The sequence below is a fragment of the Rhineura floridana genome, chromosome 12 (genome assembly GCF_030035675.1).
Source record: "Rhineura floridana isolate rRhiFlo1 chromosome 12, rRhiFlo1.hap2, whole genome shotgun sequence".
Classification (NCBI taxonomy): Eukaryota; Metazoa; Chordata; class Lepidosauria; order Squamata; family Rhineuridae; genus Rhineura; species Rhineura floridana.
The window spans coordinates 11083672-11098529 of NC_084491.1; the positions used below are offsets into that span (position 1 = coordinate 11083672).

Genomic DNA, 14858 nt, shown 5'->3' on the forward strand with positions numbered 1-14858 from the left:
AGGGGGCAGACACAGTGTGCCATTGTGTGGTGCATTTTGGGTAGCCACTTGCTCTGTCGGGGCATCAGGCTTCCTCAGCACGGAGGGTGCACAACAAAGCTATGCAGTGTTTGTGCCAGGTTAGAGAAATATGACCTTTGTCCCTCTTTGAGCATCAGGCATTTTGTCACAATGAACAAGCACCACATGCAGGTTGGCAGGAACTAAACAGGGAAGAAAATTTCTAAACAGAGATAATAAAAAAAGGCTTGGCAAAGGAAGAAGAAAAATTCCCATGTGGTAAGCATCCCTGAGGCTCCCTTGAGAAAGTTCCTCAGAAATTTATGGCACAAATTGGCCCAAGTTTAAAAAATGGTCCCAAGTGGAATCAACAGCTGTCAACATTCTAGAACCCAAGGCAACTTTAGGCTGCATACAGATGATACATTAAAGGTGCATTCCCACCCCCAAGAATCCTGAGAACTATAGTTTACCCCTCACAGAGCTACAATTGCCAGCACCCTTAACAAGCTACAGTTCCCAGGATTCTTGAGGGAGGGGAGAACGTGTTTTAAATGTCCTTTAAATGTGTGGTGTATTCACAGCCTTATTTTAAATAGTAATAATAATGAAGCATCCTTCTGGAGTCTGAAGTTGCTTCACCAATCTCCAGAGCTGGGTCCAAGCTCAGCTCTCCCAAAAGTTTTCCAAAACATATGAACAAAAAAGAGTTCATTGGAGGGATGGAGAATTTTGTTTGGTCTGCATTTTTAAGCGAACCAACCTAATTTGCACTCCTAATACCTGGATTGAAAAGTAATTATCCTTTGGATTTTGCAAGTCTCCAAATTTTGCAGTATAGTTCTTAGATCAAAAACTTACATTTAAAAAATGCCTATTTTTTTTAAAAAAAAAAAGTTTGTAGAAATGCATACATTGGGATAAAGTATTTATTTAAAAATGTATTTTGATTAAAATGCATATTTAAATACAAATGTTCTTATGATTTTGAAAAGATAACACAGATCAATGTGGAAACAGGATGGAGTAGACTTATGAATGGACACATGTGAAATTCAAATGGACTGGAAACAGATTGTTTTGTCCATCATTAGTTTCTAACGTACAAAGTGCCTTTTTCTTACCACTCAGTAACCAGAGCCAGAGGCTCTACAGGGTTTTTTGTTTTGTTTGAGGGGTGGGGTCCAGATGAAAAGATGGAACTTCCAGTCTAATCAGATGTCATTTTAATTGGCTATGCTTAATTGCTCTTGCGGCCTGTGCTGAGCAATGGGGATTTCTGTTCCCTGCAATTCCACAGCCATGTCAGCCAAACCTTGACAGCAGAGCTGGGAGGGGAGGAAACATCTGTTTACAACAGTATATAAAAACAGTGGGGGGGGAACAGCAGCAATTAATAAAACATCTTCTACTGCAAAATTAAAAACCTGGAGAAATGAAAAAAATAACAACCTCTGCCTGTCACTGGAAGGGCATCAAAGTAGGCATCAGGCAAGTCCCTTTTGGGAGACCATGTCAGGTATCATTTTTGAATGCTCCCTTGTGTAAAACCATCCACCAATGGAAATCTAGCACTGGGTCAGAACCTCTCTGTTTGAGGTGACTTTGTTATTATTTTCTTGCAGGGGGTTACCTCAGGGTGACAATGGCCATATTGCATGGGCTGGGTTGCTCATCTGTTCCCTTCACCCACAGGTTTTGTGATGTTTCTGGTTCCCAGATGAGAGAGGGGGTGGAAGTACAACTGTGCAATACAGGCATACCCCACTTTAACGTTCGCAATGGGACCGGAGAGTATACTTTAAGTGAAAATCTACTTTAAGTGAAGCAATTGTCTTCACTTGTACTGCACACAATCACCACTAGATGGCAGCGGCGTCATGCCAATAAAATGTACGTTACTGCGAAGTGCGCAAACGTTAAGTGGGGTATGGGGACGTATGGAGCATATACGTTATAGCGAGGCAATGTTAAGTGAAGCAACGTTAAGCGGGGTATGCCTGTATTTGAAGGGCTGGACGGTCAACTCTGTCAGGTCTGCTAAGCCACCAGCTCTGTCAGGGTTTCCCTTTCCCTCAATTCTCCTCTTGCTACAGCCATTCCATCAGACGCAGTAGAGGAGAAGATGGGAAGCAGGGGCACTCCATCGGCTCAACTGAGAAGCCAGCTCTATCAGACACCTCTCTCCATTGAAGTCACCTGACAGCAGCCATTCCATCAGGATGCAGCAAGGGAGAGAAAGGAAGCTGGGCCACTCCATCGGCTCAGCAACGTTTGGCTCCTCCATCCCAATCCAGATAGACATTACGAAGAACTAGCACCTTGAGGTTGCTTTTTCCACCTCTCTCCCAACAGCTTTCCCTTTTGTGTCATGTCTTTTAGATTGTAAGCCTAAGGGCAGCGACTATTTTATTTATTCATCTTTTAAAGCCAATTTGGAGCTCTTTTTACTCAAGAGTCGGTAAAAATGCTTTAAACAGATCAATAAATAGTTTTTAAAAGGCATTCCACTGCAATCTAAAGTGGCATAGTCCAGTCTACCACCTCTTTCTATTGTTTGTGTAAACTAGTCCCAGGTCAGCAATTTAACTGGGACTGCTAATTGTGTGTGGCAGCTCAGGATACCCCCTGCTTGTTCTCCTCAACATGGAGCATATCACCTAGAGGCTGAGCAAGAGGGTGATGTGTACAGCCAAGCCATTTAATTAAACATGCAGGGCCAAGCCCTCACTATGGGAGACTCTCATAAAACATGCCACATGTTCTAATGAAAAGCTGGCAAGACTTCCTTCTTGTAGTTCAAGTGCTCAACACCTAGCATGTTGGTTTGTACAATTTATTTCATTCCCTAGCCTGCCCCATCCTGAGGGCTCAGGGTGGATAACAGCCCTAGAACCACAGCCCCACAAAGCCAGTAATTAGGATTCTGGGATATAGGACAAAGACCTGATCTGTGTTCTGCAAAAGTACATGGTATAGTCTCTCCTTGGACTGCACCATTTGTTTGAATACCAGGGTGGTGAGAAAAAAAACAAAAAAATGCACAGGGCTTGTTCCTGCATCTTTAACCAATATGTAGCAGTTCTCTACAGTTTCTGTAATTTTGCTTATGTTGTTTTGATTTATTGCATTTTAATTGTACTTTGAGTGTACACTGCTATTGCAGGGGTGCCAACGTTTTAGGTCTGTGGGCACATTTGCAAATCAGATAAACTGTTGTGGGTACCACATGTGTGCCACAACTCCCCAGCTGTAACCATCCTGAAATCACGCCCTGCAATTAGGGTTCTATTAACTATTTTATTATTTATAAATAAAGCCTAACTTCACTGTGGAATGGAACCCTGTGGGCACCAGGGGAGGTCTCTGCAGGCACACATGCCTATATTTCCAGAGGTGGCACACTGGCAACCCAGGTCTCATTGTTTTAATAAGCCATTCATCATTTTGGGGGCATGGAGCCAAAATGCAATATGTAAGTAAACCATAATGATGATACTAATAGGAATAGAAGGAGTTTCAGCAGATGTGCAGCTTGACATGCAACAACACCTGCTTAAATTCCCTCTCCTACACAACTATTAAAGGTGCAGAAGCCCCATCCTCTTCTGAATTGTCATCTTCTACGCAACTATTAAAGGTGCAGGAGCCCTATCCCAGGCCAGTGGACCTCAAATGATGTCTCACTGGGGGGGAGGCTTGGGGGGAAGGAGGAGAAGAGAACTAGTGGGGAGGGGAAGGAAGGGAGTATTCTGGAACAGGGCATGGCTGCTTGGCTCCCTGAACAGAAGCACTATCCAATGCAACATTTTGTTGCAGGTCCCACTGTGTTTCACTTATTTGTTAGCCACTTTTCAAGCCACAGCTCTCAGAAAAAGCCAGGCTTTTGCTCCTCCAGCAACTTCCCCAACCTTCTATTTATTTATTTATTAATTAATTAAGCTTATAAACCGCCCGACTAGCAATAGCTCTCTGGGCGGTGAACAAAGTATCCCTGCATTGCAGGATAAGCAGCTTTCCTTCATGCGTGTGTGCGTGCATGCACATGTGTAAAGAGCAGACTATTAAAAGGAGGAGGGTGGCACATTTTCTCTACCAAGTTAATATGGCATGATGGGCCAATTGTGTCAGCAAGGAGGCTAAGCAGCTGCTACACCTCAGATTTTGTGATGCCCAAGGGTTGGGCAGGGTGGCGTTCTTGCTATGATGCTTTCATTTAATTTTAATTTTACCTATGCCTAATTGTAGCCAGGATTAGATGGCCAGTGGTAAGGAAGCAGCTGTGGCCCTCCAGATGTTGCTGGATTCCCAACACCCTTCAGTCCCATGGTCAATAGTTGGGGAACTTGTCAGAAGCATCTGGCTAGCCAATGTGGGAAACAGGCTGATGGTCTGGGCGGCCCTTTGGACTCATTCTTTTGTTGTTATATGCCTTCAAGTCAATTATGACTTATGGCGATACTATGAATCAGTGACCTCCAATAGCATCTGTCATGAACCCTCCTGTTCAGATCTTATCAGTTCAGGTCTGTGGTTTCCTTTATGGAATCAATCCATCTCATTTGGCCTTCCTCTTTTTCTACTCCCTTCTGTTGTTCCCAGCATTATTGTCTTTTCTAGTGAATCATGTCTTCTTGTGATGTGTCCAAAGTATGATAACCTCAGTTTCATCATTTTAGCTTCTAGTGATAGTTCTGGTTTAATCTACAGGGCTTTTTTTGTGTTCTCATGGCAGGCATAGCTAACCTGTGCACACACACCCAGCATGGCTGAACTAAAATTGACATAATCCCTAACTATTGGCCATTTGAGGCAGATAGGAATCTAGAGTCCCAACAACACCTGGAAAGCCACCCGCACTCTTGATGCAGAGCAAAAGTGGGGAACCTTTGGCCCTCCAGATGTTGCTGAACTACAACTCCCATCACCATTGGCCATGCTTGCTGGGGCTGATGGGAGCTGTAGTTCAGCAACATCTGGAGGACCAAAGGTTCTCTACACCTTATGTACACCATATATGCCAGGAGGATGCACTGATAAAATCATCAATCATACTGAGTGTTTTATCACCCTTCACTGCTGCTGTAAAAGGTTGCTGTGCTTATCTAGCATACATCCTTGCTCACCGGAACTATCACTATCTGTATTTTGTTTGCATTTTGTTGCCCTCTGACCTCTCTGCTTCTCATCATACCCCCAACTCACTCTCTTTCTCACGCGCATGCATGTCTCTCTCCCTCTGCCTGCAACTGAGGGTAAAGTTTCATAGGGTTGCCATAAGTCGTAATGGACTTGGAGGCATATAACAACAATCAGATCTTAATTAGGGCCAATAAACCATTGTCACAACTAATCATGCTTAAGTGCTATATGTACACCAGGCTTGTACATGCACTCCATGGGCTGTTGCAAGACCCCTTGTTGGTAAGGATCAAATCCTTGGAGCTTTTTGGTGAAAACAAATAACTCCCCATGATTCTGTATGTGACTTTTTGTCCCCACCTCTACTAGAGATGGAAAATTATGCAAATATTTGTTATCTCAGTTCTCATTTTTCCAATCTTAAATTCAATTCTCCACATTTGTGCAGCAATTTGCTAATTTAAAAAAAAATCATCAAGAAAGTTCTCCAGCATTTTTGTGCTAATTTCTACTAATAAAACACATTTTTGTAGGCAGTTTTGACTAATGTACACATTTTTGCAAGCCATTTCTTATCATATAATGCATTTTTGCATGTTAATTTCACTCATATATTATTTTTTATGCACACCTTCCCCTAATATATACATTTTTGTAATCACTGCTTGATTGGCAAACTGCATCACAAAATTTGAATGTGTGAACTTCTAAGGGTGGCTGTGTTTCGGTTCTCATATTGTTCTGGAAACTGCAAATTTGATAGATGCGGCTTGAAATGCGAATGGAATTGAAATTCTCACCCATTCCTAACTACTATAATAGATCAAAGCAGACATATAACCTGTCAGTTTCATGCCATCACCCAACTAAACATTTTCTCCCCTGCTTCTGGAGGCAGAAACCCGCTCCTTTGAACCATGGCAATTCTGAGGTCTCAAGTTGCTGCCTTGTGTATTTTCATGCTAAAACAGCTTCCTTCACACCACAAAATGGAAAAACCAAACTGCAAGGAATGTCTAAATATTGAACGGATAGGGCCTGGTGTTTGCAAACATCCACAATAAATGCAAAATTCCCATGAACGTATGAAGATGCCTCAGACTGAGCCAGACTACTGACCCATGTAGCCCAGCCTCTTCTGACCTGGTGCCCTCCAGATGTTTTCAATTACAACTCTTATCATTCCCCAGCCAGCAGCCAGGGATCATGGGAGTTGTAGTCCAACAACATCTGGAGAACTAAGTCTGCAACAGGCAGTAGCCTTAGGAAGAGGTCTTTCCCCAACCCCGCTATCTGAGATCCTTTATCTAGGAAGGTCAGGGACTGAATCTGTGACCTTCTGCATGCAAAGCGTGTGCTTTACTGATGAGCTATGTCTCTTCCTTAAACAGAACCTGAACACTATCTGAAGTTCTATGAAAGAAGATCACTGCTTATTCCAGAGTCCCCTCCGCCCAGCTCCACCTTGTCAGGATCATAGATACACTAGTGGTATCTATGACTGGTGTGGCAATTCAGATATTCTGCATCACATATTTGTTTTCTCAAGGCCAATGGATTGTTTCCCTGTTCATAATTAAGTGGTTAGAAGAAAATGTTGGCTGGATTAATAAAATCTTAGTTGGAGGGGGCAGGCCGGCCTGACACCAGCACACAGCCAGGTTGGTCCCTCTTTAGGGTGGGAGGGTGGAGCCCACTCTGCAATTTGCAGCAGCACACACATACAGCGTTTACAGACGGAGTGTGCTGAAATAAGCCGCCTGCCTCACTTACTTGTTGTGCTAGCGCATCAGTGTGTGCGCTCCACACAAAGTGTGCACATGCCTGCCATCACCGAAGATGGTGGCAGAGGCATCCCTAAGGGGTTGATGCCCCCGCCACCATCTTGGGTGATGGCAGGGGTGTGTATGCAGTATACAGGGCATGCACACTGACTGTATAAGCCCTGCGCCACTTGTATTGGAAGGGAGTGTTGGGGCAAATGGCGCTATAGGCCCGGGCAGGCTTGTGCCCAGGGGCCTAGTCACCAGTCCTGGGAGGGGGTCTGGTAGTCATCTTGCCCAACCCCTGCTCCATGCAGGAAATCCACAGCTAGAACATCCCACCAGAGGGCTGCCCAGGGAAAATCAGGGACCACTGGTATTCCACAGACCACAGTTTGGGAACCCCTGCTTTGAACAAACATAACTTTTTATCTGCATCTCTCCTCCCCAGCAACAAATTTGGCTAACCAGCATTCCCTTCTCACCTGGCTGACTGATATTGGGGTCTGCACAACTACCCCACCAATGATCTCAGTCTTGTACGGGCGTTTTACAACTTCTGTGCTTGAGGGCAAACTTCCACCCTTTGGTACCTAAAACAGAAAATAGGCCAAGTTATGTCTGGCACATGAGACTAATCAACTGCCCACTCAGAACCTGCTAGACTCTTGCTACCAGAGACAGCATCCTTCTACATCCCTGCAAATGCACTATTTTCTAAGTGCTTGTGCCAATAACTAGAGTGTTCTGACGCAAATGCAAGTACTATAAAAGTTCTAGAATATGAATGACAGCTGGGAATGTATAGGAAATCCATTGGGGACTTCCTGTGGTACTCCAGTTTGAAATATTGGTGCATAGTGAATATGACAGCCTGCATTTATTTACCTGCTTGAATACCAACTTTCTTGCCTTAGTATAAGATCTAATAATTTTGCTAGTATATATTGACACATGGACTAGCTGGATTTTCATGACATTAACAACCCCCATTCTATCCCAAAATTTTGGTATACATTTTTCAACTCTTTCATGGTATGTATGGTATGGTATATCACCTTTCTGGTACCAGAGAAAGAAAAATTTATTCTCCCATACATTTGGATAATGCTAATGGTCAGGCTTTTGGTCATTCAATTTTGGTGTCCATTCTTATGTGGACAGGGTGGTTATTTTATGTTGCTGAGTGATTTTTGTGGATGAGCACTTTTAGTATTTTTGCTCCGTTTTGCTGGATGTTTATTGTTTATTATCCCTGGAAATCACTTCTGGGCTCTTTATGTGTGTATGAAGCAATTCATAAATTGAATAAATCTAATCTAATAATTTATATGTTTGTGTTCTACCGCCACGTCATGCAATTTTAGAACATGGTAAAGGGACAGCCTTTTTTTGTTTGTTTTAAAAGAGCAAGTTTCTAGTTCTTAAGGCTGTGAGGAATGAATGCAACATCCACAGGTTTAGTTAAATGTGTCTCACACCACCTGCATTTTTTCCGCGTGGAGTCCAGTCTCAGCCCTTTGAGACCCACAGCTTGTCTTTTTCTAAGTACAATAATTATTGTGTAAACCTTAAGCTACTGTGTTGTCATACACTGTTTTTACACATCAAGCATGTACTAATTAAGAGATAGATAGATAAAAAATCTTGACAAAAAAAATGGAGCAACCAGTTGCAAAGCATTTTAACATCGAGGGTCACAGCCTGTTGGACTTTTCCATTACAGTGATAGAGATGCCAGCAGATCCAGCAGCATTGACTAAAAGGGAGAACTTTTGGATTTACTCTCTGGACACATTGGCACCACATGGCCTGAACCTGGAGGACAGTACCAGCATCACTTAGCTTCTGCAAATGAAGCCCCTCTGAGCATTTCATCCTCAAAGCGCTATAACTGCCACCTTGGTAACAGCATTTGTATGTTAGCAGCTGATGAAGGCGGAACCTGAAACGTTTCGTTAATACAATAAAAACCTCTGTTTGGTTAATCACAATTACGTTCTCACACACACTGATAAACTAGTCTTGCAAAGAAGTCCACAAAAAAGGTTACATGTCTATATATTACTCCTATCTCACATGCCCACATATATCCAGCTAGATGAGATACGATTTCATGCAATTAGCCACTGTGTGATGTCTTTTTAAAAGTAAATAGCAGGCACGAGGTGATAGTGATCCTTCCATGCTAGGGTCCTAATCTGGTATGAGCTTATTAATTTATAAAAAATGGTGTTCTACTTTTCAATGAACTTCCTCTACAAAGTGCCTTACAATCTCCAATAAAAACAAGCTCCACCTGACAACAAAAGATAACAAAATGCAACTAAACAGTAAGTCACCATACAAATGCACATGACAGACCTAGCAATGACCCTTCATTAAAAGACAAAGTGAAGAGTTAGGTTTTTAAAGGGTCAAAGAGATCCTTTAGCCCAGCTTTCCCCAATCTGCAGAGGTTACAAACAACCCATAATCCCTGACCATTGGCTATGATATCTGGGGCTGATGGAGTTGCAGACCAAAACATCTGGAGGGCACCAGGATAAGGAAGGTTGCTTTAGCCCTTTGCTGCCAGCTGAGGTCCCAATCCAGATCAAGCCCACTGTGCCTGCTGGGCGAAAAGCTCTGACTTGCACCAATGGAAGCCTTTCTTCCAATGCAAATACTGCATTGCAATGCAAATAACAATCCAGACTGGGACCACAGCAGGGAATGAAAAACCAACTGCGTTCTAGCCAAAAAACATGGATACCAGGCAAGTCTCTCTGAGGAGGACATTCCATAAGGATGTTTAGACGTGAAGTTCAAAATCACAGTGGCCACAATCCAACACAATACTTATTTAATTCCACTGCTTTCAATGGGCTTATCTATGCTTACTGTGCCTTTGTAGAAGTAGCTCCCCACTTACGGAACTCTCTCCCCAAGAAAACACACCCATTGTCAGGTTTTAGGTGCCAAGATTACACACTGCTGTTTACCCAGGTTTCTGGCATGTTCTTGTGTCTTTCCATCTTTTAGTGAGGTGAGGCAAGATTTCTCCTTCTCATAGTTATTGTTGGATGAGCACTTTTTAAATATTTGGTTTATTGCTCTTTTCTGTGTATTTGATTTGCAATTGTTTATCAAGGTTTTTCTGTATTCTATGGATCTGTAAGTCATTTTGATACATCTTTTTATGAAGAGCAACATGGAATAATAATACATTGCTAAATAAATAACTTCCTCTAGGATGCACACCTTAATGTGATGAGGGGTTTGAGTGTGTCAAAGAAGCTGAGAGCAATGCCATCAAGAGTCTAGACCAGCCTTTCCCAACCAGTGTGCCTCCAGATGTTGTTTGACCACAATTCCCATCTTTCCTGACCATTGGCAATGCTGGCTGAGGCTGATGGGAGTTGTGGTCCAACAACATCTGGAGGCACACTGGTTGGGAAAGGCTGGTCTAGACTAAGAGGCTAGACTCCTAGCAGGGGCACCCAAGGCGGAATGGTCAAATCTGAGACACCAGACTAAGATGCATCCAAACTTAGAGGAAGGCAATGGTAAACTACCTCTGAATACCTCTTACCACGAAAACCCGATGAACAGAGTATCCAAAATGCAACACGAGATAGTGCTGGAAGATGAGACCCCCAGGTCAGATGGCACTCATCGAGCTACTGGGGAAGAACAATGGACAACCATGAGTAGCGCTGTGACTAATGACGCAACCAGGTCAAAGCCAAAAGGAAGCCCAGAGGCTGATGTGCACAGATGTGAAAGGAGAGTCCAGAGTTGTATGACATACACAATAGGCACATGGAATGTGAGAAGCGTGAATCAGGGAAAGTTAGAAATTGTCAAACAAGAAATGGAATGCATCAACATTACAGTACCTAGCGTAAGTGAATTAAAATGGATGGGAACTGGACACTTTCAACCAAGCAACTACAAAGTATTTTATGCAGGAAATTAGAAATTAAGAAGAAATGGGATTGTTTTAATAGTGAGAAGTGATGTAGCAAAAACAATTAAGAGCTATAACGCATGGTCTGAGCGAGTTATATCAATGAGATTTAATGGGAAACCTATTAACATAACCATCATTCAAATCTATGCTCCAACAGCAAATGCAGAAGAATTGGAGAGATTTTACGCAGAAGTACAGAAAGAAATTGATCACACACCAAAACAAGATGTTCTGATAATCATGGGGGACTGGAGCTCAAAAGTAGGGAACAGAGAAGAACTAGAAATTTGTGGGGAAATGGGGCTTAGGAGATAGAAATGAAGCAGAAGAAAGACTTATTGAATTCTGTGAAGCCAATAATTTGTTTCTTGCAAACACATTTTTTGAGCAACTGAAAAGATGACTGTACATGTGGACATCACCAAATGGTCAATACAGGAATCAAATTGATTATATAATTGGTAGTAGAAGATGGAGAAGTTCCATACTTGCTCCTGGTCTTGTTTTCGCAGAAGACTGTGGTACCAATCATGAACAGGTAATATCGGAAATCAGAGTAAAGCTAAAGAAGAACAGCAAAGCAATCATAATGCCAAAATACAATCTATATTACACCCCAGAAGAATATAAAGATCAAATAAGGAACAGATTTGAGGCTTTAAACTTAGTTGATAGAGAACCAGAAGAACTATGGATTGAAGTCAGAGACATTATCAGGGAAGAATGCAAAAAGACAATACCTCTCATTAAAAAGAGAGAAAGATCTCAATGGATGACTGACAAAACACTTAAAATGGTTAAAGAAAGCAAGAAAGCAAAAGAAGATGGAAACATGGTCAGAACCCTAAATGCAATACAGCGACTAGTACGTAAGGACAAAGAGAACTATTACGATAGTTATTGCATAGAAATAGAAGACCAAAAAAAGGTAGAACAAGAGCCCTATTCCAAAAGATTAGAGAAAGGGAAATTTAAAAGAAGAGTAAGGATGTTGTTTAATCAACAGCGGAATGCACTGACTGACCGAGATGAAATAAAAGGAAGATGGAAGCAATACACTGAAGAACTCTATAAAATAGATGCAAGGAAGACAGATTAATTCATGGAGGAACAATATGATGAAGAACCAGAAATTTTAGAATGTGAGGTGAAAGCTGCTCTTAAAATACTTGGAAGAAACAAATCATCAGGAACAGATGGCATACCAATGGAGTTGCTACAAGCTACTGAGACTGAATCTGTCCAAAGTTTGACAAAAATTTGTCAAGAAATATGGAAAAGAAAACAATGGCCCACAGACTGGAAGCATTCAATATACATCCCATTCCAAAGAAAGGGGATCCCAGGGAATGCAGTAATTATCAAACTATTGCCTTAATATCCCATGCAAGTAAAGTAATGCTCAAGATTCTACAACAAAGGCTCTTACCATATATGGAGCAAGAAATGTCAGATGTCCAAGCTAGATTTAGAAAAGGAAGAGGTACCAGAGATCATATTGCAAACATGCGTTGGATAATGGAATGGAGCAATGAATTTCAGAAGAAAATCACCCTGTGCTTTATAGATTACAGCAAAGCATTTGATTGTGTAGATCGTGAAAAACTATGGAATGCTTTAAAAGAAATGGGGGTGCCACAGCATCTGATTGTCCTGATGCACAACCTATACTCTGCACAAGAGGCTACTGTAAGGACAGAATATGGAGAAACCGATTGGTTCCCCATCAGAAAGGGTGTGAGACAGGGGTGTATCTTATCACCCTATTTGTTTAATCTATATGCAGAACATATCATACAGAAAGCGGGATTGGACCAAGATGAAGGAGGTGTGAAAACTGGAGGGAGAAATATCAATAATTTAAGATATGCAGATGATACCATACTACTAGCAGAAACCAGTAATGGTTTGAAACGAATGCTGGTAAAAGTTAAAGAGGAAAGCACAAAAGCAGGACTACAGCTGAATGTCAAGAAGACTAAAGTAATGACAACAGAAGATTTGTGTAACTTTAAAGTTGACAATGAGGACATTGAACTTGTCAAGGATTATCAATACCTTGGCACAGTCATTAACCAAAATGGAGACAATAGTCAAGAAATTAGAAGAAGGATAGGACTGGGGAGAGCAGCTGTGAGAGAACTAGAAAAGGTCCTCAAGTGCAAAGATGCATCACTGAACACTAACGTCAGGATCATTCAAACCATAGTATTCCCATTCTCTATCTAAGGATGTGAAAGTTGGACAGTGAAAAAAGTGTGTAAGAGAAAAATCAACGCATTTGACATGTGGTGTTGGAGGAGAGCTTTGCAGATAGCATGGACCACGAAAAAGACAAATAGAACAAATTAAACCAGAACTAACTAAACCAGAACTATAATTAGAAGCTAAAATGATGAAACTGTGGTTATCATACTTTGGACACATAATGATTCACTAGAAAAGACAATTAATACTAGGAAAAACAGAAGCGAGTAGACAAAGAGGAAGACCAAACAAGAGATGGATTGATTCCATAAAGGAAGCCACAGACCTGAACTTACAAGATCTGAACAGGGTGGTTCATAACAGATGCTATTGGAGGTTGCTGATTCATAGGGTCACCATAAGTCGTAATCGACTTGAAGGCACATAACAACAAATAAATAAATAATGTGGTGTTAAATTGTGGACCAATACATAAAGTCCTTTAATGTATTAAGTTAAACATCACTGCCAAGACCTGTGATTTCTACAGGTGTTCTTCTCAAGTAGCATCTTAGTTTGTTTCCAGTTTTAATATTAAATAACAATTTTTCTTTTCTCTTAGGGATTAGTACCATCAGTTTGCTAAACACAGCACCAAGGCTTCTCTGGAGATGCTGCAGCATATATAGTCATTTGCCCATCTTTTGCCACCAACACTGACATTCTCTAATGACTGAACAATTATACCAGGCACCTCCCTTTACCCTTTCCAAATGCTTACCGTACACAAGAGCACAAAGATGCTCAGACATCCTCCCACAGGTTACAGCAGCATCTGCGTGGCCCTCCACATGCCCAATCACACAGAGACACCTAGCAGCTCTCAGCATTCATCAACGCTTGTCTTTCTCCAGTACATAAGCATAAAAGCTGGACCTGTATCAGATTCAGGCTGACCCTGTGGCTTTCAGGATGCAGGCCCTTCCTGCATTTCTCCTGTCCAATAGCAGAAATTCTTATCTACAATCTGGTAGCAAATCCTGGGCGGATTCACTTCCAATTGAAGAGGTGAAGGTACTCTGTGGGCTGGGCAGGCAAAACTGGCTTTTACGAGGCTAACACCCAACTGGCCTAGATCTCTGCCTCAACTGGTCCAACATGCAACATTCTGGGGCTGATCTCAAACCACTGCATTCACACAAGGCAAAAGCGTGTTAAGCCCATATGTGAATGGAGATTGCAGTGGCTCTCTCTGTACAAAGAGCTACCCAGAAGATTTTAAGAAGAGCCCTGCTGGATCAAACCGAAGCTGCCATTTAATCCAAGGCTGGTTTTCCCATAGCGGTCAACAAGAGACATCCAGAAAACCCACAAGCAGAATATGAAGGCAACAGCCTTTTTCTGATGTCCCTCCAAATGGTGGGAACGGGTACCAAGTAGATGTGTTGATTCTTGTTCACCTCTGCATATGGATTCATGCTGATCCTTTGCTTTTTGACTTGTTAAACATGGTGGCTATTATCTTTTTACTTAATGCAAGGTTGTGTTACATGCTAGACATGCAAATAAATCTGAGAAGAAAAGGGCGATTGGTGGAATGACTGCTGATAGTTGCTAGCCATCCAAATAGGTCTGGTATGAAAGTGGGGACTGGTGCAATGACTGCTCATGTCTCAAAGGCACTGATTGCTCCCTAAAACAGCAATATTGTCCTATACCATACTGGGGGAATAGAGGCTTTTGAAGGATCCTATCCAGGTGAAAAGACACAGGTTATCCTCAAAAACGATACTCTTTCCTCCTCCTCAGCA

General features: G+C 42.0%; 1 protein-coding gene across 5 annotated transcripts in view; it reads right to left on the reverse strand.

The window, feature by feature from the left end:
* PLEKHA2 (pleckstrin homology domain containing A2) overlaps nt 1–14858 on the reverse strand; it is a 109941-nt gene that overhangs the window by 30020 nt on the left and 65063 nt on the right. For 4 of the 5 annotated variants that reach the window (XM_061592959.1, XM_061592955.1, XM_061592958.1 and 1 more), the window contains one exon: nt 7391–7498. The exons of the other annotated variant lie outside the window; for it this stretch is intronic. In XM_061592959.1, the coding sequence (XP_061448943.1) occupies nt 7391–7498 (108 nt within the window). The remainder of the gene's footprint in view (nt 1–7390; nt 7499–14858) is intronic. 5 annotated transcript variants of the gene reach the window in all.